Source organism: Gopherus evgoodei, chromosome 6 (genome assembly GCF_007399415.2).
Source record: "Gopherus evgoodei ecotype Sinaloan lineage chromosome 6, rGopEvg1_v1.p, whole genome shotgun sequence".
Classification (NCBI taxonomy): domain Eukaryota; kingdom Metazoa; phylum Chordata; order Testudines; family Testudinidae; genus Gopherus; species Gopherus evgoodei.
Window position 1 is genome coordinate 111,943,215 of NC_044327.1, and position 27,874 is coordinate 111,971,088.

General features: G+C 42.6%; 1 protein-coding gene across 3 annotated transcripts; it reads right to left on the minus strand.

Annotated features, from left to right (window-relative positions):
• On the minus strand, positions 1-27,874 carry TTC23L (tetratricopeptide repeat domain 23 like). Of its 3 annotated transcripts, none has more exons than XM_030567582.1 (12): positions 27,718-27,874; positions 25,567-25,669; positions 24,923-25,118; positions 22,746-22,869; positions 17,990-18,149; positions 16,695-16,820; positions 16,275-16,452; positions 13,421-13,529; positions 10,919-11,046; positions 8,258-8,407; positions 6,096-6,178; positions 1-505 (listed from the first exon to the last, which is right to left on the minus strand). In XM_030567582.1, the coding sequence occupies exons 2-12, from the start codon at positions 25,629-25,631 to the stop codon at positions 466-468; spliced, it is 1,359 nt and encodes a 452-aa protein (XP_030423442.1). In that variant the 5' UTR covers positions 25,632-25,669; positions 27,718-27,874; the 3' UTR covers positions 1-465. The 3 variants fall into 3 exon arrangements, with proteins under 3 accessions (XP_030423442.1, XP_030423441.1, XP_030423443.1); XM_030567581.1 differs by lacking the exon at positions 27,718-27,874 and adding an exon at positions 25,753-25,836; XM_030567583.1 differs by lacking the exons at positions 6,096-6,178; positions 8,258-8,407; positions 27,718-27,874 and adding an exon at positions 25,753-25,836.

Genomic DNA, 27,874 nt, shown 5'->3' on the forward strand with positions numbered 1-27,874 from the left:
TTCACCCACGAAAGCTCATGCTCCAAAACGTCTGGTAGTCTATAAGGTGCCACAGATTCTTTGCTGCTTTTACATCAAAATAGGAAGATCAGAGTTGCAGCTAGAGATCCAAAGATCTTTTCCAAAGTGAGTCATTCATGCAAGACTTTTGTAACTTATGCCCATTTTTTTAATACGCAGTAAAATATCTGATATGCTACCATTAGACCAAGACCTTAAATATATAGAAATAAAATGAAAGGAGAATAAGAGGGGGAAGTATACCTGGAAGGTTGATGCTTTTTCCTAAACTAAAGTAAACATTTACAGAACTTTCTGTTGAGTTGATTATAACAAGTACCTGATTACAATGTACCTGAGTTCTCCAATTAATCCTCCAACTTAGCAATTGTGACAGCACATGAAACCAGAAACTAAGGATCCAAGATTTTTGCCAACAGTATGATTTAGCACCATCTGTCTTTTCTACTTCACAAGTCTGTTCCCTTCATGGACAGTTGGAGACCTAAGGTAGAGGAAGCACATTTAGTTCATTTTATTTTTCTTGGCATTTTCCTATTCCTTTATTTGTAGACTACATATCCCTGAAAATTCTACTTACTGGACAAACAGGAGAATGTCTTCAGACCTGCCTTGTTATAAAATGAGACACTTAACTGCCCAGATTAGTTATACAAATTGTATGCTTATCCATTTGTGTAGATTCTTGTATCACCCCAACACAGTAGTAACTAAATGCCTTATCCAAATTGTGCCCAATCGTTCTATGATCTTGCCTTTAGAGATTCACCCTCTGATTTAGGAAGACATGATGATCATTTGACAAGATAACCACAACATTTTGGTGCCATGTAATGTACTGGAGAAACTGAGAAAATCAATGTTTCTGTCAGGTTTTCCAAAGGTGACAGGGAATTGCTCTAACTCTCTCATTTACAGTCTGTCTCACGTGCTGTTTAGGATGTAAATTCTGGGGGTGAGCTGTATTATCTCCTGTGCCTCAGAAGGATAAGTGCACTGTTGGCACTTGGCTGATAATAATGTTATGCTGGTGTGGTTAATGGCTGCCATCAAGTGAGCTTTTGATCTGTAGACAGTTACAGACCTCAGAGCTGATGGGCATGCCAGCCTCCTTTTATTTAGGCTAAATGGAAGAAGCAATTAACCACTTTTATGGAGAAAGACCACTAAAACAATAGACACCACCATCCAAGACAAGGGAGGTCTGAGCAAAAATTAACTCAGGGAGAATAAAAGGGGTTTCCCGGAGACTGATTGAAAATGCAGGGGCTGAGACATTGATTGGTGGAGCATTGTGTTTGTCAGGAAGAGAAAGCCAGGAGGCTGTGAGAGAAGCAGTGTGAGGTTGGTCCTGAGAGGAAGCCAAGAGGGAACTAGACAAAATGGTGGTTGAGAAGGCACATTTGGATTTCTGAACAGGGAAATTGCTGGTGTTTATTTCTATGGTGTTCAGAGAAACAGGACTTTGTGTACATCCTTTGCAAATAAACAGGATTGCATGAAAGAAATATGACGCATCTCATCAATTTCTGGGCTATTGAATACTGGTTAACCATTTGGCCAAGGGCCAACAAATAGTTAATACCACATAGCCTTCAGTTTATTGTTTTCCTGCTAGACTATCTGCCTGCTCATTACTCTCTTCTTAATGGCTATTTGGTCCCTTCCACTCATGACTTTGTGCCTTGTGTCACACACTGCCTATGCTTCTGTTTCCTGTGTGCTAAGCACACTCTAGCTCTGTTTAGATCTCTCCTTAAGAACTACTTTTCCCCACCCCCTTCTTGTTGATCCTCTACAATGTTATCTACTCCCACTCTTGCAGGTCATTGTTTAAAGTGTATCCAACTAGTTTAAATTGTAAACTATTTGTGGCAGGGACCTGTCTAAACTATGTCTTGTAAAGTACTTTACACAAGTAATTCTTGCAGCACAAGGTTTAGCAAGTACGTTTTACAGTGCAGGGGTTAAGTAAATGAATGAGGCAAAAAATGCTAATACAGAACATCATAATTCTAACTGAAACTGCTACAGTTTAAAGCTTCATTTTCACAGTTGCAGACCTAATCCTTGGATTAATTTCTAAAGGAGCAGCAGCAGCAGTCAATCAGGATGGGGATTTTATAGAGAATTAGCACAGAATTCAATAAAAATAAATGACCAATGAAATTTTAGAAACCTGTTTTGGCTAAGCAAATATCAGACAGTAACAACTTTCAGGCACTGCTAACCTGATTTGTATTAGAACCAGTAATTAAATGGCAAAAGACTCCATGTGCCATTGTTAATTGCACTGGATTTGAGCAAAGACCACAGGTAAGTGGGGAACATGGAGACCTGGGACAGGTGACCAAAGCCCACCGGTAACTGGGGAACATGGTCCACATGGAGACCTGGGAGATAGATCGGAAATAGGGGGGACCGTGGGCCATAATGGCAGAGAGAAAGGAGGGTCAGGGCAAAACTGGGAGGCAAGATCAAATCAGTATCTTAGATGCCTATATACAAATGCAAGATGCATACAAATGGATAATAAGCAGGAAGAACTGGAAGTGCTAATAAATAAATACAACTATGACATTGCTGGCATCACTGAAACTTGGTGGGATAATACACGATTGGAATGTTGGTGTGGATGGGTACAGCTTGCTCAGGAAGGATAGACGGTGAAAAAGGGAAGAGGTGTTGTCTTATAAAAAATGTACATACTTGGACTGAGGTGGAGATGGACATAGGAGACGAAAGTGTTGAGAGTCTCTGGGTTAGGCTAAAAGGGGGTAAAAGACAAGGATGATGTCATCCTACTACAGGCCACCTAAACCAGGTGGAAGAGGTGGATGAGGCATTTTTCAAACAACTAACAAAATCATCCAAAGCCCAAGATTTGGTGGTGATGGGAGACTTCTACTATCCACATATATGTAGGCAAAATAACACAGCGGGGTACAGACCATCCAATAAGTTCTTGGACTGCACTGCAGACAACTTTTCATTTCAGAAGGTTGAAAAAGCTACTGGGGGGAAGCTGTTCTAGACTTGATTTTAACAACTAGGGAGGAACTCGTTGAGAATTTGAAAGCAGAAGGCAGCTTGGGTGAAAGTGATCACGAAATCACAATTCTAAGGAAGGGTAGAAGGGACGACAGCAAAATAGAGACAATGGATTTCAGGAAGGTGGATTTTGGTAAACTCAGAGAGCTGATAGTAAGGTCCCATGGGAATCAAAACTGAGGGGAAAAACAACTGAGGAGAGTTGGCAGTTTTTCAAAGGAACCCTATTAAGGGCCCAAAAGCAAACTATTCCGCTGGGTAGGAAAGATAGAAAATGTGGCAAAAGACCAGCTTGGCTTAACCGTGATATCTTGCATGATCTAAAAAATAAAAATGAGTCATATACAAAATGGAAACTAGGACAGATTACAAAGGATGAATATAGGCAAACAACACAGGAATGCAGGGGCAAGATTAGAATGGCAAAGGCACAAAATGAGCTCAAACTAGCTATAGGAATAAAGGGAAACAAGAAGTCTTTTTATCAATACATTAGAAGCAAGAGGAAGACCAAGGACAGGGTAGGCCCACTGGTCAGTGAGGAGGGAGAAACAGTAACAGGAAACTTGGAAATGGCAGAGATGCTTAATGACTTCTTTGTTTCGGTCTTCACTGAGAAGTCTGAAGGAATGCCTAACATAGCGAATGCTAATGGGAAGGGGGTAGTTTTAGAAGATAAAATAAAAAAAAGAACAAGTTAAAAATCATTTAGAAAAGTTAGATGCCTGCAAATCACCAGGGCCTGATGAAATGCCTCCTAGAATACTCAAGGAGCTAATAGAGGAGGTATCTGAGCCTCTAGCTATTATCCTTGGAAAATCATAGGAGATGGGAGAGATTCCAGAAGACTGGAAAAGGGCAAATATAGTGCCCATCTATAAAAAGGGAAATAAAAACAACCGAGGAAACCACAGCCCAATTAGTTTAACTTCTGTGCCATGGAAGATAATGGAGCAAATAATTAAGGAAATCATCTGCAAACACTTGGAAGGTGGTAAGGTGATAGGGCATAGCCAGCATGGATTTGTAAAGAATAAATCATGTCAAACAAATCTGATAGCTTTCTTTGATAGGATAATGAGTCTTGTGGATAAGGGAGAAGCAGTGGATGTGGTATACCTAGACTTTAGTAAGGCATTTGATATGGTCTCGCATGATATTCTTATCAATAAACTAGGCAAATACAACTTAGATAGGGCTACTATAAGGTGGGTGCATAACTGGCTGGATAACCTTACTCAGAGTAGTTATTAACGGTTCCCAATTCTGCTGGAAAGGTATAACAAGTGGGGTTCTGCAGGGATCTGTTTTGGGACTGGCTCTGTTCAATATCTTCATCAACAACTTAAATATTGGCATAGAAAGTATGCTTATTAAGTTTGCAGATGATACCAAACTGGGAGGGATTGCAACTGCTTTGGAGGATAGGGTCATAATTCAATATGATCTTGACAAATTGGAGAAATTGGTCTGAGGTAAACAGGATGAAGTTTAACAAAGACAAAGGCAAAGTGCTCCACTTAGGAAGGAACAATCAGTTTCACACATACAGAATGGGAAAAGACTGTCTAGGAAGGAGTACGGCAGAAAGGGAGCTAGGGGTTATAGCAGACCACAAGCTAAATATGAGTCAACAGTGTGATACTGTTGCAAAAAAAGCAAACATGATTCTGGGATGCATTAAGAGGTGTGTTGTGAGCAAGACACAAGAAGTCATTCTTCCGCTCTACTCTATGCTGGTTAGGCCTCAACTGGAGCATTATGTCCAGTCCTGGGCACCGCATTTCAAGAAAGATGTGGAGAAATTGGAGAAGGTCCAGAGAAGAGCAACAAGAATCATTAAAGGTCTTGAGAACATGACCTATGAAGAAAGGCTGAAAGAATTGGGTTTGTTTAGTTTGGAAAAGAGAAGACTGAGAGGGGACATGATAGCAGTTTTCAAGTATCTAAAAGGGTGTCATAAGGAGGAGGGAGAAAACTTGTTCACCTTAGCCTCTAAGGACAGAACAAGAAGCAATGGGCTTAAACTGCAGCAAGGGAGGCTTAGGTTGGACATTAGGAAAAAGTTCCTGTCAGTGGTTAAACACTGGAATAGATTGCCTAGGGAGGTTGTGGAATCTCCATCTCTGGAGATATTTAAGAGTAGGTTAGATAAATGTCTATTAGGGATGGTCTAGACAGTATTTGGTCCTGCCATGAGGGCAGGGGACTGGACTCGATGACCTCTCGAGGTCCCTTCCAGTCCTAGAGTCTATGAGTCTATGAGGTTTCCCTGGAGGACAAGTATTGAAAGAACAGATATCCAGAGATTGCTTTGTGAAAAGTGTTCACCCACAGCTGATATGGTGTTTTTGTATCTTACCATTTTTCTGTGCAAGTTCATTTGAGAACATAGTGATTGTATAGTTTCACACACATAATTGTTGTTGGGGTATTTGATGCATTGGATGAGGTATGCTACATGTTGTGGTATCTCCATCTCTGGAGATATTTAAGAGTATGTTAGATAAACGTCTATCCGGGATGGTCTAGACAGTATTTGGACCTGCCATGAGGGCAGGGGACTGGACTCAATGAATTCTCGAGGTCCCTTCCAGTCCTGGAATCTATGAATTTATGATATCCAGGTGCTGATTCTGGCATCCACTCCAAACCTTCTATGCTGCTGTGGCCATGTACAGTGACTCTATAGGAGCGCGGGCGAAATTCCCACAGCACAGAAGCGGTGAGGTGTCAACATGAGTCGCCCTATAACATACAGTGTGTAGGAGAGGGAGCACTGAATGTTCTAGGGTAGCTGGACTACTGTACAATCCATTGGCAATCCTGGGCAGGATGTGCTTGCAGGCTGATCTAATTTATGGTGGGGGGGCTATTTTGCCTAATTTTGTTCATTATATTAAACAAGACTCAGTACTGTATATAGACATTTGTTACTAGCAAGCTGCTACATGCCCTGAGGCAGGGACAGCATGTTGACAATATGCAATATTACATTTAAATAACAATGCTGATGAGATCACCTCTCTAATGCGGTCAGGAGCTCTTGCGTCTCTTTCAGTTTCCTGTTGCGAGGCCCATAAACAGCTATTTGAATCTGCAAACACTGTTTAGCATAAAATGAAAGAGAAGTGATATGTTATATAACCTAACTTCAAAATCAATCAAGTTGCATAAGTACTGATTATGCCTAGTTATCTACATATTAGCAAAGGAACTCCAGTGGTTCTGCCTTCAGTGATGTCAGAGGAGTATTTTTAAAAATTGGAATTAGAATCTAAGGCCATGTCTACATCTAAAATTTTGCAGCGCTGGTTGTTACAGCTGTATTAGTACAGCTGTATAGGGCCAGCGCTGCAGAGTGGCCACACTTACAGCAACCAGCGCTGCAAGTGGTGTTAGATGTGGCCACACTGCAGCGCTGTTGGGCGGCTTCAAGGGGGGTTCGGGGAACACGAGAGCAAACCGGGAAAGGAGACCAGCTTCGCCGCGGTTTGCTCTCGCGTTCCCCGAACCACCCTGCAAACCGCAGGGAAGGAGACCTGCTTGTTCGGGGTTCCGGGAACGAGAGAGCAAACCGGGAAAGGAGACCAGCTTCGCCGCGGTTTGCTCTCGCGTTCCCCGAACCACCCTGCAAACCGCAGGGAAGGAGACCTGCTTGCTCGGGGTTTCGGGAACGAGAGAGCAAACCGGGAAAGGAGACCAGCTTCGCCGCGGTTTGCTCTCGCGTTCCCCGAACCACCCTGCAAACCGCAGGGAAGGAGACCTGCTTGCTCGGGGTTCCGGGAACGAGAGAGCAAACCGGGAAAGGAGACCAGCTTCGCCGCGGTTTGCTCTCGCGTTCCCCGAACCACCCTGCAAACCGCAGGGAAGGAGACCTGCTTGCTCGGGGTTCCGGGAACGCGAGAGCAAGCCGGGGAAGGAGACCAGCTTGATTACCAGAGGCTTCCTCCTTCCACGGAGGTCAAGAAAAGCGCTGGTAAGTGTCTACATTGGATTACCAGCGCTGGATCACCAGCGCTGGATCCTCTACACCCGAGACAAAACGGGAGTACGGCCAGCGCTGCAAACAGGGATTTGCAGCGCTGGTGATGCCCTGAAGATGTGTACACCTTCAAAGTTGCAGCACTGTAACTCCCTCACCAGCGCTGCAACTTTCTGATGTAGACAAGCCCTAAGAAGCATAAATGGGTGGGTCTTATAGAATTAAATATACAGATATAATAAAAATAATAATATCAGCATGACATGACACTTTCCATCAAAGCACTCTGCTTAACTAATTAATCTGCATGACACCATTGTGATAGAGATATTAACCAGAGTTTTACAGATGGGGAAACTGAGGCAGAGTGGCTAGCTAGGGTCTAGATTCACCATGGTTGAGAGGGGAGGGACATCACTGTATGTTGACTATCACTACAAAAGGTTTGTTTTTGTTTTTTTTTTGTCCTGCTGATAATAGCTCATCTTAATTAATTAGCCTCTTAGAATGGGGTAGGGCAACTCCCACCTTTTCATGTTCTCTTTATGTATATATATCTCCTCACTATATGTTCCATTCTATGCATTCGATGAAGTGGGCTGTAGCCCACGAAAGCTTATGCTCAAATAAATTTGTTAGTCTCTAAGGTGCCACAAATACTCCAGTTCTTTTTTTACTGTACATTTTAATTCATGGAGCTTCTTTCTATTCATTCCACTGGGGGTGGGAGGAGGACTTTTAAGACAGGAGATAGCTATGGGTTGTCACTGCTGAGAGGCTGTTCCCCCTCCTCCCCATAACAGCATAGGTTTTGTAGCCTGCTTCCCCTCCCCAGCTATGTGGTAGCAGTTGTCATGGTGGTTCATCAGCACTATTAAATCCCAACTGATAACCAATCCAGTATCCAGGGGTTCTGCAGGGGAGTAAGTATGGTACATAGTTGCTGGCCAGCTGTATCTTCAGTTGCCTGCTGAGCCCAAATCCCTGTGTGGACTTGGCACAGATGGCAGGTTTAGGTGGGCAAATCTCATTACTAACATGAATACGATCTGCACATCAGACTCCTTGACAATCTATAGAGAAATAAAGCCTGATATCTCTAGCAGGATTTATAGTTTGGAAAATTAGTGTGCATTTACATTTTCAAACGCTATGAGGCAGTAAATCCAAGAAAATCACTAGCAATTTAATTGTAATTACCTTATTGAACAGCTGGTAACCCTCTCTCATCTTTCCCTCTGCCAGGCAGATACTGCCCATGATATGGTAAGTTTCAGCTACCTTCTCACTAAAATCACCATAGGTGTCTATTATGGACTTCAGTGAATCTTTCAGCAGCCTGTAGGCCTGCTACAGAGAAAAAGGCAACATAGCTTAGCACATAAAAATATATTCATTTTTGAATCAGCATCTTTAAATGACTGACTGCTGCATGTTTAACTCATTTGGAGTTTAACACCAATGCTTCTTGGGATCTACAGCCATTCTCCAATGATATGGAACCCTTATGGAGTATAATTCTGATCTTTAAGGCTGATAGTTTCACTTCTACAAAATGGAAACTCAGGAAGTGTGGTAGAGTGACCACCTGACTCTATGACACACCTGTTATTTGACACCTAATGTCCTGTGTCCCATGTCCAGTATTGTAACAATAAGCATGTGAAGGGTCATACACTATAATATAAATGTGTACTATTTTGCATTATGTATAATTCTGTACCACAAAAGAACATTGGAGGATGCTGTACCTTAAAAATAATCTTAGGGCAAAATTTTCCAAAGTGGAAATACTATCTTTAGTCTCCTACTTTTACTGAGCTGTCCTTTAGGGTGACAGCTTACTTTTCAAGAATATAGAGAGAGTAATGTTACATAAAAAACTCCTCTGTCCATCAAATATTGCTTATGGAGGAATCAGAACACATAGAAACAGGATCTTCATAAAAAAAGGGAGAAATCTCACCCCACTGAAGTCAATAGTATGGATTCTGGGCTGTACAGCCAGCACATTGATTTCAGTGAGGCCAGGATTTCACCCCTTGTATACCTAATGTTATACTGGAAAGTGTTAATGGCTGCCAACAAGCATGTCTCTGAGCTATAAGTAATCACAGATCTTCTTAAAGCTGATGGCTCCTTCATGGAATATGATAGCTGGAGGGAGTGGAAGCCACCACCCAGGGCACCAGGCTGCATACAAGGTGAAGCTGAAACTAAGGGCATGGCTACACTTGCAGATGTAGAGTGCTGGGAGTTAAACCAGCCCTCGGAGATGGCAGCAGGGAAAACGCTGCAGTATGTTTATGCTGTCGGCTGCAAGCGCACTGGTGTGGCCACATTAGCAGCTCTTGCAATGCCACAAAGAGCAGTGCCTTGTGGTAGCTATCCCAGTGTGCAAGTGGCTGCAATGTGCTTTTCAAATGGGGGGGGAGGAGTGGAGTGTGACAGGGAGTGTGTATGTGAGGGGAGAGACAGTGTGTTCTGGGGGGCTGAGAGCATGCCAGCATGCTGTCTTGTAAGTTCAGAAAGCAGCAGACCCTCCCCCCCCACACGCACGCAGGACAGCAGCATTCCACACTAATGGTTTCCTTTGTCCCGGAGCACATAAGCATGCCGGATGTCAGAAACGGCGCTTTGAAAGGGGATATCCGCATGCCTGCAGCCGATTTCAAAACAATGAGAAGGGGATTATGGGATGTTTCTGGAGGCCAATCACAGTGCAGTAATGCGACACCTTGTCCACACTGATGCCCGGGTGTTTTAGCCAGGGTGCAGCAAGCTTTATGCTTCTCGTGGAGGTGGATTACCAGGAGCACTCCAGCTGCAGAGTCCAGGCGCTCTACATGGACACCTCAGGAGTTAGGGTGCCAGGGGATGCTTTAATGTGCTCTCTAACTCACAAACGTAGCCAAGCCCTAAGCCATGTAGGAAGAGGGGGTTTCCTGGAGGCTTACAAATGTACGCATTGGGGGCATTGACTGATTGCAGCTGGTGTGTCTGTGTGAAAGCGAGAGAAAGCCAGCACACAGCAAGGGAAGCAGGTGTGAGCATTACCCTGAGAGAGATTGGAGACAGACTTTCTTGGGGCACAGAACTGGCTGAAAAGGCAGGCATGGAAATTGTGAATGAGGAAACTGCTGTTTTCTCCTACTGTGTTCAGGGAAATAAGACTTTCGTGCAATCCTGTTTATTTACAAAGAAATACCTGACTCTTATAATCAATTTCTCTTCCTAATGGTAACAGCCTGGCAAGGCCCCAAACATTGACTAAGTGCTCGGGCAACTCTTAACATGCACTGTTTGGTGTGTTATTAAAAAGATGACCTAGACTGTAGGAGGTCTGTACTTTCTCCTCTTGCATTTAATAGGAGTTTTCTCACTGAGTTGAATGGGAGCAGGATTGTATCTCCTGAGGACTTTTACATTGCCAAGCAAGTGAGGTGATACATGGCTATGCCAAGCGGCATGGAGATTCCATGTCAGGCAGTGCTGCTATCTGTTTGCTTTTTACTTCCCCCTCACCCACAATGACAGTATGACAGAGATCCATGGATTCTGGGCTCTACTGCCAGTGCAAAGTTGCCCTACAGTTCATGAAGGATCCAGTGTAGGGGGATCCTCCAGTTGCACAGTGCTAGTGAAGTGGCTCCTATGCTACCCTTCCTTCCTGTAGCAGGTGTAGAAGGGGCAGCCAGCCTACTCCTGCAAACTGCTCATCCCCGGCTGCCCTAACCTCCCCTTGGAGCTGATGGCACCAGAGAGCAATCAAAGGAGGTGTGTTTTTTCTGACACACCCCTGCACATGCACATTCTATATGGCTACAAACACTAAGCTTGTAAGCTAGTATTTGGTGTTACCTGTTTTTTCCCTACATATACAAGCCATTTACTGAATTCCTCAATGGCCGTAAGTGTCAGGGAATCCTTCGCACCCAATGCTGCCTGATATGCAATCAGACTCTCTGTAAAATACATTTCAGCCACTCCTAGAAATAAGCACAGTAATTATTACTGACAGACTGGAACCCTTTTAGAACAGGACATCTCAGCTCCAGCCCAGGTAACAATCCCATACGAATAGTGGATTTTATTAGTAATTTAACTATGTGGGTATAAAAAGCTGCTTCTAGCTTCCCTAAATGCAGAGGGCTAAATTTTGACCCTACTTACATCCCAAGCAACCTCATTGAAAGTCTGAAGTTATTTTAATAAGAAAAGGTTAAACAAAATAGTTTTAGGGCACATGAAAACCTGCTAGACTGAAGTCTAATTTATCTACAGAACAAGCAAAGCACAGCAGTGTGTGTATGAGCTTCACTACACTGCCCTGCCAATGGGCCTCAACCTTTCCCTGGAGAGACCACCTGTAAGGGTAACTCAGTTTCCATGGCCATTTGCTCCTGGGCCTCTCTGCTGATACTGCTCTCCTAGGTGTTGAGTGGAGTGATAATGCTTGTGCTGGGGACACCACTTCACTGGGGTCTGGACTCAGACCAGTAAACTCACTTTATGTAGTCTAAAGACCCATGAGTTTCCCACCTCTAGGATGGGTTTAATGATGTAAAGGTCTTTGAGCTCTGCTGATGAAAAGTACTATATAAAAGCTAAGTCTTTTGATTGTTACCCAGCTACAGTAGCGTATCAACTGCAAACCTAGATGAGAACTACAACTGTCTAAACGATCACTACCTCCTATAACAAATATTTCTGGTTGTTTTTTTTTTAAACTAGGAAAAAATGGCTAAAAAAAAGTTGGTTAATGCAGAGTTAAGGTTGTGCGGTGATAGCTCATGCCCTTCCAGAATGCTGAATTCAGCAAAACTCAGACTTCTGAAAACCAGGAAATACATTTAAGGTAGACACTAATGTAACCTTAACTCTGCCCTCTGAGTGATGTCTCACTACACCTATATAAACACAGACTCCCACTCTGCCTCTTCATTGTAATGGACAGGCACTACTTGCCATTGCCTTACACTCAAACACTGAGCCTGCTCCCCTGACAGAATACCACACCTGTGAAATTTAACAGCTACTTCATAGCCCTCTACAACCCCTTCACACTTGCACACAGGATACCAACCTATTATTAAATCCACAGATCGCTGTCATATCCCATCTCACTACTAACAATACCCATGATAAGATGATCCTGGTGCCCTGCTACTGACACAAACTACACAATTCTGTATTGAAATGATGCAGACTGGAACTTCAAGGTACACGTGTACCTCTTTCCTTAGAGCTCTGCTGATGAAAAGCACTATATAAAAGCAAGGTCTTATACTACCGTGGCTAGGTAATAATTAAATAACTGCAAATCTAGGTGAGAAAATAGGCAGGGATTCAGATGCATATCTCATATCACATCACAATCACAGCTCTCTGAAGCTGCTCCAACTTATGCCTCCACCATTCAAATACAACTACATTTAGCACAAAGGGAATGCAGCTGGATTGCATGCAGATAATTCCCAGTGGCTATTGCCAGCACAGTTAAAGTAAAATCTGGACCTGAATCAGAATTTGAATGCAGGTGCAAAGCAAAACCTACACAGTTAAAGTAAATGCCAATGCAACCTTCGCTTGGTATTTCCTGGTTTGAATTTTACTAAACTTGACATTCTGGAAGGGCACCTGGCTACCTAAATTCTGCATCAATAAAGTTGTGGGGGAGGGATAGCTCAGTGGTTTGAGCACTGGCCTGCTAAACCCAGGACTGTGAGTTTAATCCTTGAGGTGGAACATCTGGGGCAAAAATCTGTCTGGGGATTGGTCCTGCTTTGAGCAGGGGGTTGGACTAGATGACCTCCTGAGGTCCCTTCCAACCCTGATCTTCTATGATTTAATAAAGCTCTACAGATGCACAGCAAGTGTCCAGTACTGCACTCCTTACATTCAAAATTTCCTCTGAAGTCAATAGAAATGAATTATAATCAGTAGACAGCAGAAAGGGGCATTCACACTGAAAAAAAATCCACCAATCCAGGAAATATTAAACACCTGAACTTCCAGGTGCTATTGCTAGAAAATAACACTTCATCTTCTGTTACATGCAATGGTCCAGATTCTGCTTTGAGACACCTATGCAACCTCCACTGGCTTCAGTGGGGCTTACATTGGTAAACTGCAGGCAGAGCTTGTCACACTGCAGGTGGAGTGAAGTGCCAGTTCCAGGCAATGATCCCACAAACTTCAGGTGTTGAATATTCCATAAGTCAGCTCATTTTTACTAGCGTGTATATTCCTAAATAGGCTGCGTACATTTTTAGAATCTCCTGGCTCACCTTCAAGTTATAGCATTACATTAGGCACTAGAAGAATCATAATTCTGGTACAGTAAACTTCTTCCTTACTTACCAATATGCTGCTGGTCTCCAGTTGCAGCATAAGCTTTGCCCAGCAACAAGCCTGTCTGAGCAGCTTCAACACTAAGTTTCTTGTGCAGAGCCATGCAAATGGAATGGGCCTAACAAAGATGGAGATTATTTATGCTAAATAAACACTGCATGCAAGTACAGTAAATAGACTGTCTACAAAGGCGGGTATTTTCATAGACAACACCACCTTTGTTGAGTTAGCCACAGGTGCAGAAACAAGGCAACCCTCTGGAACAGGAAAATTCCACCAAACAAAGCAGTTTAAACTCCTGATATTTGAACCAGCACTCAGTATCTCTTCTCCTCAGATTGTGCCTCTCCCTCAAGGAGTAAAATTTAAGTAGATAAATCTTTACTATTTTTAGAGAGAGGTGGAAGCTTCCAATCCACCGAAGTTAGAGCTATTTGTACCCTGGGTTTTGCTTTGCACCTACATTAAAATTCTGATTCAGGTCCAGATTTAGATTTTAAACATACACAAGTTGATTGTGTTTAGAGCTGGACGTCTGGTTTAGACCTGTTTCTAATTTTTATCCTTTGGCTCTGTAAAGGTGGGGGTCATTTATTTAAACAGTGTTAAGTAGTTAAGCATGGTTTCAAAGCAAGAAGCCACTGTTTTGCCTTTGCGTGATGCGGCAGGCAGCTTAAGTCAAGTTCTTCAATCTTCAAACCCCACAGAAAGCGGGGATCAAAATTCTGCAGGAAGTTGCCATGTGACAGTGGTACAGAATCACAAAAAGAGTCACTTTCTTCCAACATCATAGAAGGAGCTTTATTAGAATAGGAGAAACTGTATTATCTCTTATTACTCTCTTTCTTAGGGCTTGTCTTCACTGGCACTTTACAGTGTGTGAAAAACAGGGGCAGCTCCAGGCACCAGCGCAGCAAGCGCGTGCCTGGTGCGGCAAGCCAGGGGGGAGGGGTGTGGCTCATTGTGAGGGCGGCAGTCAGGGAGCCTTTGGCTGTGTTTCTGTGGGAGGTCCACTGGTCCCACGGCTCGGCAGTAATTCAGCGGCAGGTACACCGAAGGTGCAGGACTGGCAGATCACCCGCAGAAATGGCACCAAATCCATGTGACCGGTGGACCTCCCGCAGAAATGCCGCCGTAGGCTCCCTGCCATGCTTGGGGTGGCAAAAAATACCCCCCTGCGCGCTGCAAGTTTCAGCGCTGTAACGTGCCAGTGTAGACAGTGCACCAGCGCTGGGAGCTACGCTCCTCCTGGAGGTGTTTGTTTTGTTTTGTTTTGTTTAAGAGTGCTGGGAGAGCTCTCTCCCACGGCTCTGCTGCAACTACATAGGCCACATTAAAGTGCTGCCGTGGCAGCCCTTTAACATTGCCAGCGAAGTCGTGCCCTTAATTTGAGTGTTGCCTGTAACTTGGGTACTGTCCACACATGAAAAACCCTTAACACCAGTGTAGTAATGCTTTTAACTCAAATTGGCTGGCCCATCAGGGAATAGAGGCTACATCTCATATTAGCACAACTTGTCAGCAGCTAACACAATCACTCTGTGCAAGTCCAGTGTTTGTTTACTGTTTTCCCCAGTGTGGCCATTCTCACTTGAGCAAGGCTAACTCAAGAGGAGTTAATCTGAATATAGATAATTTAGGTTAACTTTGCAGGGCAGACTCAGCCTCACTGTGGAACTGAAGCTTGGGTCTTTCCTCATGACTCCCTAGTACATATTTTATATACCCCTTCTCACAGGTACTGAGGCAGAGCAGCAGATGGCAGTGCAACACAGCTTATTGCTGCTGGCAGCCAGGGTAACCTTAGACTAGCTGAGCTATTTCACTTGGGAAAAAGAGTAGTGGGAAAAAGTTGAATCTATCTAGAGTGGCTGAGAACAAGGGTCTGCCAGGTGGAAAAGGTCTTTGGTGGATGTGGGCTCATTTTAGCTCTAATTCGACTCTGGATGCAATTTTTAAACTGTACTATGAGGATTTCTCAGAGGAACCATGTTATCTTCTGTTCTGTTCAGGTTCTTCTGCTGCTCCAATCACTGTGATGTCTGAGTGCTCAAACCCTGCTAACAATGCTTAGCCATATGATTAACGAGCAACGTCTCTTATGATGAAGATAATTTAAAATACAGTTCTGCTCAGAAAGTGACTGGGCAAAAATTGCCCCCTTCTTATTCAGACCAGATGTCTGTGATTATTCAGAGTCACAGCTGCTGACTTTAATGACAAAATATTCCTGTCAGCCTTGCAGAGCCTGCACAACAGTGGGAAACCAAGCTGGGTTCTAGTCATGGTGCATCATCCCCAGAATTGTTTACAAAGCAGCAATTACAGGGCAAATCAATGACATCTGTACAAACCACTGACTGCTCTATGGTTGAACAAGTGTCTCTGTGGACATGATTTGGCATGCAGAATCTTTATTACAGGTGCTGCCCCAGGAGATCCCAGGCTGAGTCGACAGAGATGGCAGTTGGGGAAAAATCTATTTTTAATTATAAGCTGAGCACAGTTTGATAAGGAAATAATTGAGACACAAACAGGACTCATGTATGGGATTTTTAGAGTCAATTTTTAGAGTAGAACTCTCTAAAGAAATTCCAAGAACAGTTTCTGTAACACATTTGAATATCACTAACTATATATGTTAGTAAAGCTCTTTTCCTAGTTGCCAATTGTTAGGGCAAAAATGGCTATTATGGTTCCCTATACCATGTTCACATCATTGGCTATGTTTCCTGTTAGGGTTCTTCAGCAGATCCTTGCTAAAGTTAATATCAAACAAATTAGTGAACTTTAATCATAGCAACTAAGAGCTGTGATTTTTACTTAGTCCTGCTGCTCTAAAAAGATTTATGAGATTTCCTACCTGTAATAAATATGCTATGGCTCTTTCATGGTTTTTCTTCAGTTGCTCACTTCGGGCAATTTTCTGATAAAGATTTATCAGTTCTGGAGCCCTATCGCCTTCCATTGAAATTACTGCATCAACAGCTTTTTCAAAATAACTTACGGCAAAGTCCAACTTGTTTTGCTGCAAACATGTCCTGAAAGAAAGTGGAGAAAGTTAGGTTCTCAAGTAAAAAGATTATTGTCCATATCAGTGGACACATGAGACAGGCTCAGAGGCCCTCATCCTGTTTTCCTTGCACACACAAAGCTCCCAGTTAAGTCTTTTACCCTTGTACTAATACATTTTCTGTTACAAAAGAAATAGTAAGATACCATTTACATAAAAGCCCAAGCACCAGCTCACACACATGGCATTCATTTTGGTTTTTGTGTTTACCTGCCCAATGCAATGACTAAATCTTTCTCAGATATTTTTAATCCCATGATCACTCTCCCATCCAGTTCTTGAAGTTCTTCCATGAGTCTCTCTGCCTTCTGCAGACTGAGGTAGGATTCTTTGCCAGTGGAACAGTCAAGGAAAACCACCAAAAATACATGCCAGTAAATAAAGAAAACCATGTAGGCAGAAACTAACCAGAAAAGAACAAGTTGTGCAGGTGTTAGCTTCCAGAACTGTCTTTGCAATACAATCAATACAGTTTTGAAGCATATGGTTTTGGATTTTCCGCCTCTCACTTACAGGAGATACCTTTGAGGTATGGATGGGAACTCTCAGTTACAGGATGTAGTAAATTACATTATTCATAAAAATCCATTGCTGTCTTCACTTACAAAGATCTGCAAATGTACATGGCATTCTTCAAAACATAGGGGTTGGTCATATTCCATTCTGAAGCATTTACAATTAAAGAGAGAATGAACAAGACGACAGGGTTTAAAGAGAGCTTGAATATGGGAAGGTGGGGAAGTGGGAAATGGTATAAAATTCTTTACATTGACTTTTCATCTGGACTTCATGCAGGATTTTTGGCTTGGTGGAGCCTTCCAGTGAAATTTCACATTTTAGAAATCCTAATTTATATCACTTTCTGGAACAAAGCTCCAAAGAGAAATAAAAGTATCAAGGTCTGTGCACAGCCCTAACATGTAACAACAAAATAAGATTGATGGGTAAAAGTGCGTAGTGGATGTTCAGAAAATTAAGAGCCAGTTTTCATAGATTTTTTAAGGCCAAAAGAGACCATTAAACAATCTAGCATGATCTCCTGTATAGCACAGGACACAGAATTTAATTCAGTTACTCCTATATTAAGTCCAATAACTTGTGTTTGACTAAAACCTATCTTTCAGACAGACATCCACTCTCAATTTGAAGACTTCAAGTGATAGAAAATCCACCACCTCTTGTGGTGGTTTGTTCCAATGGTTAATCACCCTGACTGTTAAAAATGTGCCTTATTTCTAGTTTCGAGCTTGGCTCTGACAAGACCCCCTCTGAGGTCTTGGGAAAGTCATTAAACTTCTTTGGCCTTGATTTTCCCATCTGGAATAAGAACACTTGCCCACTTATCTCACAGATATGTTCTGCCACTTGATTAGTTAGTTATTGTATGGAGCACCTGGAAGAGGAAAAAACACTATATAATAAGTACTAATGATTATTACATATTTAACAAACATTCTGTATTAGGCATTTTAATAATAAAATAGTATTGTCAAATGCAAGGATATTTGTTCTGTGCCAGATGTGCTACGCCCAAAGTAAAGTAGATAGTCACAAGAGTTCCTAATATTTCTCTTTTGTCCTCTGGAGTTGCTGGAGATGTACGAATCCCTGTCAGCATGGTATGTTTGGCTGATTCCGCATGCTCTATGGCCTGTGCAGGAAGACCTAGAAGAAGATGATGAATGAGCTTAGTAACAAAAACAGCAACAGCAACTTCAAACTGAAAATAAGACCTGAACTATGCGATTCTCTGAAGAGATTCAACTGAGACACTAAGGATGAATTTCTAGCTCTACTAAAGCCAAAAGGAAGCTGTGCCATTGACTTTATGGAGGCCAGGATTTCATACCAGATGTATAAGAAAACACTTAGGAGAATTTCAGGGGGGGAAATAATCTCTTAAAGCTATTTAACACAGGTATAATAAATATCCTTCAGAACAATTATGCAGATAAAGATGTTACATGTAGGGAAAATACGCAGATGAAGGGACTCAGTAGAGTCACAGATTGTACAACATTCTCCAGATGAAACACCTTTTAGGAGAGTAATCATCTGTTTTATCATTAGTCCTAATGCATCCCTCTTTCCAGACAATCTTTCCTCCCATTGCCTCGGCTCCTGTTGCCTCCCCTGATCCCCCATCCAGGACTTGATTGGTCCCCACACTTGCGGGGATGAGTAAGTCTGCTGTGAAAAGTGATACTTGTATGTTCGTTAATACCACTTTTCATAGCAGACTTAGTAGCTAGCAATAAATAAATTACAGTGATTTGGATGTGAATATTTATTTGTTTTTCCTAAAGCTTATTATGTATTATAGGAAAAATTGTGAGAATGGCCGCATTCTGAGGCCACCAAATAATATGTCCTGAGAACCCCTGCTTTAGACATTGATAAAGAGGATGTAAGCACATACATAAGGAGATCTGTCAGAGCAAGGAGATCTAATTCTCTGAAATTGTCCCAGGACATTTAGGAATCTGTGATTATGAAACTCAAGGAATGTACTCACTTTTGATTCAAGCAATATTTCTTGTATTTCTAAACAGCAATAGCACTCAGAGCATATTAATGCTGAGTGTCCTTTAGAGGTTTGTGCCCAGGGAATACATTGGTTCATTTTTTAATTCAAACTAAAGTTAGATGGCAGCATTTCTCCAGTTTGCAAATTTTTATAGGTTACTGCAATTATTCTGATCACTCTTAACCTACATGTTAGCGTAGTTCCATTCCCCAGGCGGAAATATCTTTATGCAATCCAGGAATGCATACAAAACCCAGAAAGATGTGGCTGAAATTTGCTGAGGTCTTCCAGAAGCTGAATTTTTAATCTGATAAGCATTAAAAACAAAGGTTGAAAACTTGTTTTATAAATCAAACTTTTTTTGTGAGTAAAAGAGTTAGTAGAAAAATAAATTGAGATACATAATCACTTAATCCATACAATTCCTATTAGGAACTGTGTTTTAGGTTTGCAACTCAATGAGCGTTATGGAATATAGAACACTTGTTAACTTTGGAAGGCGAAATTATGAAATGAGGAATGTAACTCCACTTCCATTTTTAAAATGATTTTGTGTCCCTGCTTTTCTATTCCCCTTTATTTGTAATCATTGCTATTGTGCTCAAGGCCAGCTCATGGAGTAGACAAGATGACACAACATACAGATACCACATGATTTCAGTTCTTCTTCTGAAAGGTGAAGGATCCCATCATTACGATATTTCCTACCACAGAGCTGAAGCTAACTCTTAACCCTTGTTTGAAACTCAGTCTCTGTCCTACTAATACAGTAGTTTCAATTCTACTAATAGCGAAGCTTCCAGTTGATTCTGAGGAGCCATCTTCAAAGCCACTTGCACATCCCTATTCAGTGGCCACCATCCAGTCTATACGCGTGCTTTGATGCCGAATGTGCTAAACTACTCAGTCAGTGTGAATCCTCTGGTGATCCACATATTGCTGATCACCTCACTGAATTAATGGATGCTGCTGGAGGGACACAATGTTAAGAGACACCTTGGAATCTAGATGCCCCACTCAAGTCAGAAGTGCTGGAATTTGATTTGTTGTCTTGGTGGAGCTCAGCAACCACCAGCCCAAAGCCACCGACCAGTCACTCCAAATCAAGCTGCTAGCCATCTGCTGACTGTGTCAAAGGCCCCAAATTAGACACATGAAAGACAACAAGTCCATGACAAATGGCATCAGTTCCATCAGAGAAACACCATTTGGCAACACAGAGTTGCTCACAGCCAGTGAGTTTGACAATATTCTGAGTGATATTAGGAGCAGCCCTGCTGCTGACTATAACATATAGCCAGAGTTCTTAAAGCATCTTGGGAGTCAGACTCTCCAGTGGCTGGTGCAGTTCTTCACGTGAGAGGACAGTGAAGAACAGCTTCTGAAGACATGGCGAATGTCAGAAGTCATTGCTCTCCTGAAACTGGGGAAAGAGCCTCATAACATTGCAAGCTACAGTTATTGACCAATATCTCTGTTGTCTGTGCCATTTAAGGTCCTGGAGAGCCTCATTCTTCAGCGCATCTTCCCAGAAGTGAAGTAAAAAATCAGCGTTAAGCAAGCAGGCTTTCGGAGAGGTTAGAGCACCTGCAATCCAGTGCCAGCTTTGAAAACTTTAACTGAAAACAGTTTTCAGAAAAACCTGAAGACGGGAGCCATATTGCTGAACCTGACAGCAGCATATCACACAGTCTGGCACATGGGACTCTTAGTCAAATTATCACAAGCACTCCCCGCATGAGTAGTTAAAGTCATTGACCTTGTCCTCTGCAACAGATGTTTCTGAGTGCACATAGGAGTCAACGTTATTGCATGGAAAAGCAAACCAATGGTCTACCCCCAATGCTCTGTGCTGGTACCAATGCTTTTCAACCTTTACATAAATGACCTTACATACACCCAGTCCTGCAATTTCATATACACAGATGACATTTGCTTAGGTGTCCAAGCAAGGTCATAACAAGAACTTGAAGATAACCAACATGCTGACTTGATTAAGATGGCCAAATACTGTAGTCGGTGGAATTTACAACAAGTATGACCAAGACAGTTTCCAGTGTGTTCCATCTTCACAAAACCAGAACAGACCAAGAACTGAATATCTCTCTCAATGGACATTGCTTGAAACACAAATTCTCACTCTGTCTATCTTGGACTAACCCTAGATAGATCTCGCATATATGTTAACCACCTGAGGAAAACTGTAGCCAAGATGAAGAATTCTAAACAAATTGACCAGCACTTCCTGGGGAGCAAATGCTCAAACTCTCCAATCATCCGGTTTAGCCCTCTGTTACTCTGCAGCAGAATACTGTGCTCCAGTGTGGCTCCATTCATCTCACGTCGAATCTGGGACAATTTGACCCACACCAGTACCGTGGCTCCCTATGTTAAGCAGCATCACTCCTCCACATATCCATCATGAGGATGCTACAGCCAGAATGACTGAAGATCCGGGCAAGCCTGAGCCTGCCACTATACAGAGAACTCTTTGACTACCCACGAGTGCGCTTGTTGTTGAGCCACCCATTTCTCTGTGACACTGATGTGAGGTAAAGAATGGTCTCCATCTGACACCAGAAACCAGTCTCTTATAACTGACCCAACCACGTGTGTACCTGGCTTTGATTTGCCAAACTGCTCAGGGGTCCTTCTGAACCGATTTTGAATGGGCCAGGGTCCATATGCAGGCAGCCTTCACTCCTTGGGCCAATGAGAGGATACCACAGGAGGCTGTGGTCAAAGACAGCCAATGTCACACATCACGGATAACTGCCGTCTGACCAGATTTGATGGTGGACTGAGGGCTCTGCACTTCGCTGATGAAGCTGCTGCAAATTGGCTTGGCAAGCGCCACATCCCTAAGGAAGTCCTGATTTGTGTGATGAGTATGCTATATCCAACTATAAGACATAGATATGAATGGACAGCTCTCTTACTAACCATCAGTCTTCAGCCAAATTCTGCTCTCACATGTACACTTGTGAAACCACTGACTCAGTTTTGGCTCCAATAAACTTACACCAGGGATGAATTTAGCTCATTGATCTCTAGTGTTTGGGAAAAAATGAACTATTATGCACTCTGATGTGAAAATGTGCATTGACCCTTCTAGTGATACTAGAGTTCCGCTTCTGAGACCAGCATTGCCCCTCTGTCTAGTAGTAGCAGATGTTGGGGGCCTTGCGGTCAGCTTTGCAGTGAAGAAGAAATCAATGATGCAGATTCTAGGTATCTCCTAGATGTAACTTGCTTTATTACACATATACACCAGTCCTGGAAAAGAGAAAGCTACAAACAGCACCCTGGCAATCTCTTCTTTCAGAAGACTCAGACAGGCATTCCCAGGAAGTTACTTTGCCTCCAGAATTTTTTCCAAATATAGAAAATAAGGCAGAGTGCAAACTCTGTTATCTGCCAGAGATTCTCTCCAAGGCCAACTTCATAACAAAACTAACACCATCACAACATTTCTTCATAAAGTAAAAACTTGCTTGCATGATAAAAAGAACTTGTAAGATTTTGTGTAATGCCACCATCAGGTGACTCCTACCATACCATGTGCTTTCATTATTAATGGAGCAGTCCCGCACAAACATATGCATGTAAGTAACTTTACTCATCCAGTAGTCCCATTATGGGACATTCATAAATATTTGCAGGATCAAAGTAGTGAAGCAAATTTCACTATCTTCCAAGTTTTTGATGGGGAACGATTGAAATTAGATTTTTACCTTGAAGTATTAAATAGCTGTGAGCCAGGTTGGCGAATGCTTGTGCCAGTTGCCAGTGACCATCTCCATAGATAATTCTAGTAAGAGCCACACATCGAATAAGTTCCCTGTTGGCTTTATACACCTGAAGAACAAAACAGGGTAGAAATTATTTTTGTGTAAGCATCCTGCCTCTCGAGTTTTCTCCAAGCGAGGTGGGGAAGTGTCTACGTATCGGTTAGAATAAAACCATCTGTTCTCTGTGAATTTGTTACTAAACTACCACAGCTCTGAGTCAGTCTGTTTTATGATTGTAGGGTCAGATTTTCCCCCAGAGCCGTAACAGGTGAGGGAGAGTTTCCCTAGCATAGGATTGACATAAGTAGCCCTTGTTGCCCATATTAGGAGGAAAGGAAGGCAGGAGGGAGAGTGATTGTAACACTCAGAGCCACTGGGATTCTAGGCCTGGCCGCTCTGATGTCCCCAAGGGCTGTAGTACTTTACACAAGAGCCATTTCAGCCCCTGCAGAAGCCCAGAATCTGGGCAGTGCAAAGATGGCATCAAGCCACCTATGTCTGCTTCCTCCACCTGGGCCGCACAGCTTCTGTCAGGAGATGCAGCACGGACCCTAGCTTGGAACCTTTAACAGGGCTGTTTCTGAGACTCCTCAAGGGACAAATATGAATATTTGTAGCCACCGAAGCTTTGCTGTTGTCTATCTGCACAGGGACTCGAGGTGCAGGAGGAAGCAGATGGGAGACTCCCTGGGAAAGGATCACAGTGATAGGGAGCAAGTAGAGGAATTCCTTTTATGGGAAACAGGGTGGTGGTGGTGGTCTCGGCATAAGAAATGAGCATGTGGAGGAATTGCAATGAGAGGGAGCCGATGAGATCTTTTCACAGGCAGGCATGGTGGGAAGGAGCCTTAGCAGCAGGCTAAAAAGATTTTTCAAGATTGCAAATACAATGTGACTATTAATATCTCAGGATTGTTGAGAGTTATCAGAAACATCATGATGATGACTAACATCCCACCGCTGCTATATTAGGCTCAACACCTATATTTGGGTTCCCAAAAATGCTTGCTAATTTTTTGAATCTTTCCTGGTAGGAACTGAATGACTTGGTTGCTGCCTACAACAGAAAGCCCCTACTTGGGAAAAAGATGATTGAAACATCAGCTTTACTACAATTAAAATAAAGTAATGCAACAGCTGAACAGCAAACCTGCTACCCCTTTGTATGGGTCATTTACAAATTATGCGGTGGGACCTTGTGATCTGTTAAACATGGCCTTGAGATACTTCACTTCCTACAGAAGAAATAACTTCACTAGGGGCTGGATGACACCGTACTTGTAACAGGAAAGAACCTCTGACCTCATGGTTATTGGCTTGAGTCAGCTTAACTGTTAGTGACCCACAGTCATTACCATTCCATGACTTATAGTTTGCCTATGTGAAACCAATGAGTCATTCAATCCACTTCCTACCAGACAGAGTGTCTATTGCGGAAGCATGGTCACAGTTTGCCACTAGTGCTACTAGTTTGTGCAGTCTTGACCAAAAGCCAAAGACTAACCTTAACTACCTTATCCCTCCCTCCTAGTCAGGGCTGTAACACACAAGGAAGCTGGAACTACTGCTTCCAATCACCTGTTACGATATTTATTATTTGTACTACAGTAGCACCTAGGCACCTAATGCTGACTGATTTCAGGCCTAAGTACAGTACCTTTGAGGATCTAGACTTAGAGACTGCAACTGATGCCAAGGCTGCATTGTGCTACATACTAAACAAACACGAGATAATTGCTACCCAAAGAGTTTACAATCCAAATAGACAAGACGGGCAAAGGCAGTCTTCTTATTCCCACTTCACTGACGGGAACTGAGATTAAGTGACTTTCCCAAGGCCACAAAGAGTTTGTGGCAGAGCTTGGAATTGACCCCAGATCTCCTGAGTCCCAGTCCTGTGCATTAACCACATGAGACCAGCTATCCTTTTACACGGATAAATCATTATAGAATTTCAGTTCTCAGTACTATCAATCTGACACTTTTCCAAGTAACATAAAACCTTACTGCTTCCAATCTCACACAGTTGGTGATAATGCTGAGGCACTTCAAACAGAAATGAATAAACAAGATTTTTAAAAAGTAACGTAAGCAAAAGGTCCAGGTCCAATTTCTGTTACCTCTTTTTCTTTAATGAACTTTTCTGCCATCTTCTGTGCTTGTTCTAATTTCTCATTTGGTGCTGGCGCACAGTCCATAGGCAGTGCCTTTTTCCTCATTTTGTTTTCTTCTCCTTCACTATATCTTGCTGTGCTCTCATTGTTTGACTCACCCAGATGTTCAGAGGCAGTGGCAGTGGTGCTGATTTCCTGGGACCTGATCATAATATATTATAAGGTTGTATTACTGATGATGTTTATTTCAGAGTCATCTGTTAGCTGCTACACTGCATTTAAACACAAAACTGGGAATAATGCTTAAAAATATAACCAAAGCAGCAGTGTTACCTTTAACAATTAGGCTACAGCCTATAACCTGGTTATAAGATTTTTTTTTAAAACAGACTTTTTTGTCTGATGGGAGATAATTTTTATTTACAAAGCCCTTCTTTGCCCTCTTGGAAGAGTGTTGTATAATAAATTTACAGGAAAAACCATTCTAGAATGATCAATGTGATTAAAGGGTCCATCTTAACTTATAACCCAATAAAACAAAGAATGGTTACTACAGTGGGGAAGGAGGAAAAGGTGAAGAGTTATAGATAAAGGGGCAGACAGTAAAAATTAAGATCACCCTTTAAAAAGAAAAAAGTTTCATAACTTACAAGTGAGAGTCCACAGCACCATGGGTTGAATCTGTAGGGATATATATCGGGCTATCTTGCATCATCTTCTTATCAAGAAATACTATGGAGGTCCGAACTGAAACTGTTCAGAAGTGACATGAATGATAAACATATTTTTTTCACAAAATAAATTGGAACAGAATAGCCAATGACCAGTTAACCTACCTCTCTCAGAGTTATCAATGTGCATCAAAACTAGCAAAGAGTCCTGTGGCACTTTATAGACTAACAGAAGTTTTGGAGCATGAGCTTTTTTTGTACATCAGCCAAACTGGACAGTCTCTACGGAAAAGGATAAATGAACACAAATCAGATATTAGGAATGGCAATATACAAAAACCTGTAGGAGAACACTTCAACCTCCCTGGCCACACATAAGCAGATCTTAAGGTGGCCATCCTGCAGCAAAAAGACTTCAGGACCAGACTTCAAAGAGAAACTGCTGAGCTTCAATTCAATCGGCAAATTTGACACCATCAGCTCAGGATTAAACAAAGACAGTGAATGGCTTGCCAACTACAGAACCAGTTTCTCCTCCCTTGGTTTTCACACCTCAACTGCTAGAACAGGGCCTCATCCTCCCTGATTGAACTAACCTCGTTATCTCCAGCATGCTTCTTGCTTGCATATATATACCTGCCCCTGGAAATTTCCACTACATGCATCCAACTAAGTGGGTATTCACCCACGAAAGCTCATGATCCAAAACTTCTGTTAGTCTATAAGGTGCCACAGGACTCTTTGCTGCTTTTGCAGATCCAGACTAACATGGCTTCCCCTCTGACACTCATCAAAACTGTCTCACTGGTACCTCATACTTTAGTGGTTATATCCATCTGTTCTCTCATCTCTTCTTTATATGTTTGCACAGTGCTTAGCACAATGGCGCCCTGGTTCTACTGCAATGCAAATAATGGGTAAATAATATTTTTATTATAGTGTAGTAGTACCTCATCACCCATTGTACTAGGTTCTGGACAAACCGAACAAGATGACAAGCCCCCTGCCACAAAGACCTTCCAATTTAAGTAGAAGATGAGCTATGTCTATTTAATAATTAATAATAATAATAAAAATAATACTGTATCATCTTAGTTCAGGGGAGCGATTATACACATTACAATGAGAATCCATCAGAAAGTAAAATTAAGAAAAACCACCCCAAACGCTAAAACTTCCAAAGTGTACATAGCTTTATCATTCTATTTTTTTGCAGTCGACACTCCCCTATCACACATATTTCCAGCGGATAAATGTCACACTATTTAGAAGTGATATTTAACTAAACCAAAATTGAATTGAATAGCTCATTTCTGAGTTGATTCTCTGAGCCATCCAGGGCTGAGTACACAGTTGACCCTCAACAGTCATACAGAACACCAAAATTTCTTTATATCTTTGTCATCTGGGCATTGTATCTGACCTGAAGTCTAGAGCGGTAGGTGAGACCTGAAAACATTTGTAAAGAGCTGCCTGGAGCATCACTTTACAATTTCCTGGGGTGCATTTAGGCCCACAAAGGCCTATGCTACAGATAGGGGTGAGGAAGAACAAGTGAAAAGTTGGTGTTTTAGTTGCCAGCTTCACCTCCAATCCCTGAAGAGGAAGTCAGGGTTGGGAGCACATTTCCTAGCTCCCTGGTCACAGGTTAATTATGGTCCAGTGACGAGTCTCCTAGTCCTCTGCAGATGCCAGCCTCAGAGAGTATAGTGGCTTGCGAGTTGCCAAGCCAGCACAGTGATGCAGGGTATGGCATGGGCCCCCCAAAATGAAATAACTGCCAGTGCAGCACAGTGATGTATTTGTGGGGACTGAAGGAGCAGCCAAGGGAATTCAACAAACACACAGGGACTTAAGTTGAGCCATTTTGCACTTACATCTCTGCCGTGGCACTGAATTACAGGCCCTCACTGCTCCCTGGCTCTCAGGGTCCAATCACTTCCCAACCCCCCTGTAATTTACATTCTGATACGCCAGTCACCTCAGCCCAGAGAGTGGGGGCCTAAGGGGGACTTCCCGCTCCCGTCCCCCAGCCAGGGGTTTAATAAATAGTCCCTGCTCTAACGATGTAAGCAGAGACAGCCTCTGGAGCACGGCACAGCAGCAGGAGGTAGAAATCCAGGGCGGTACCTGCTCACTGCACTGGGGATGACAGCCAAGAAGAGCTATCCCACAACGGAGCAGGCCTGGGAGCCGCTCGCAACTGACAGGCCGATTTTGCCTGCTGCTTCCTTCATGAAAGGCTCAGTCAGTCCTAGGCAGGTTCCTTTCGTTACACTTCTAATAA

What these genes read in the sequence shown, in the direction of transcription:
- TTC23L (XM_030567581.1), bottom strand. Translation starts at nt 25,777, where the DNA reads ATGCACATTGATAACTCTGAGAGAG. An exon ending in CATTGATAACTCTGAGAGAG is followed by an intron (nt 25,670 to 25,752) that starts GTAGGTTAACTG and finishes ACTTCTGAACAG; the next exon opens with TTTCAGTTCGGACCTCCATA. An exon ending in TGGAGACCAGCAGCATATTG is followed by an intron (nt 11,047 to 13,420) that starts GTAAGTAAGGAA and finishes GCTTATTTCTAG; the next exon opens with GAGTGGCTGAAATGTATTTT.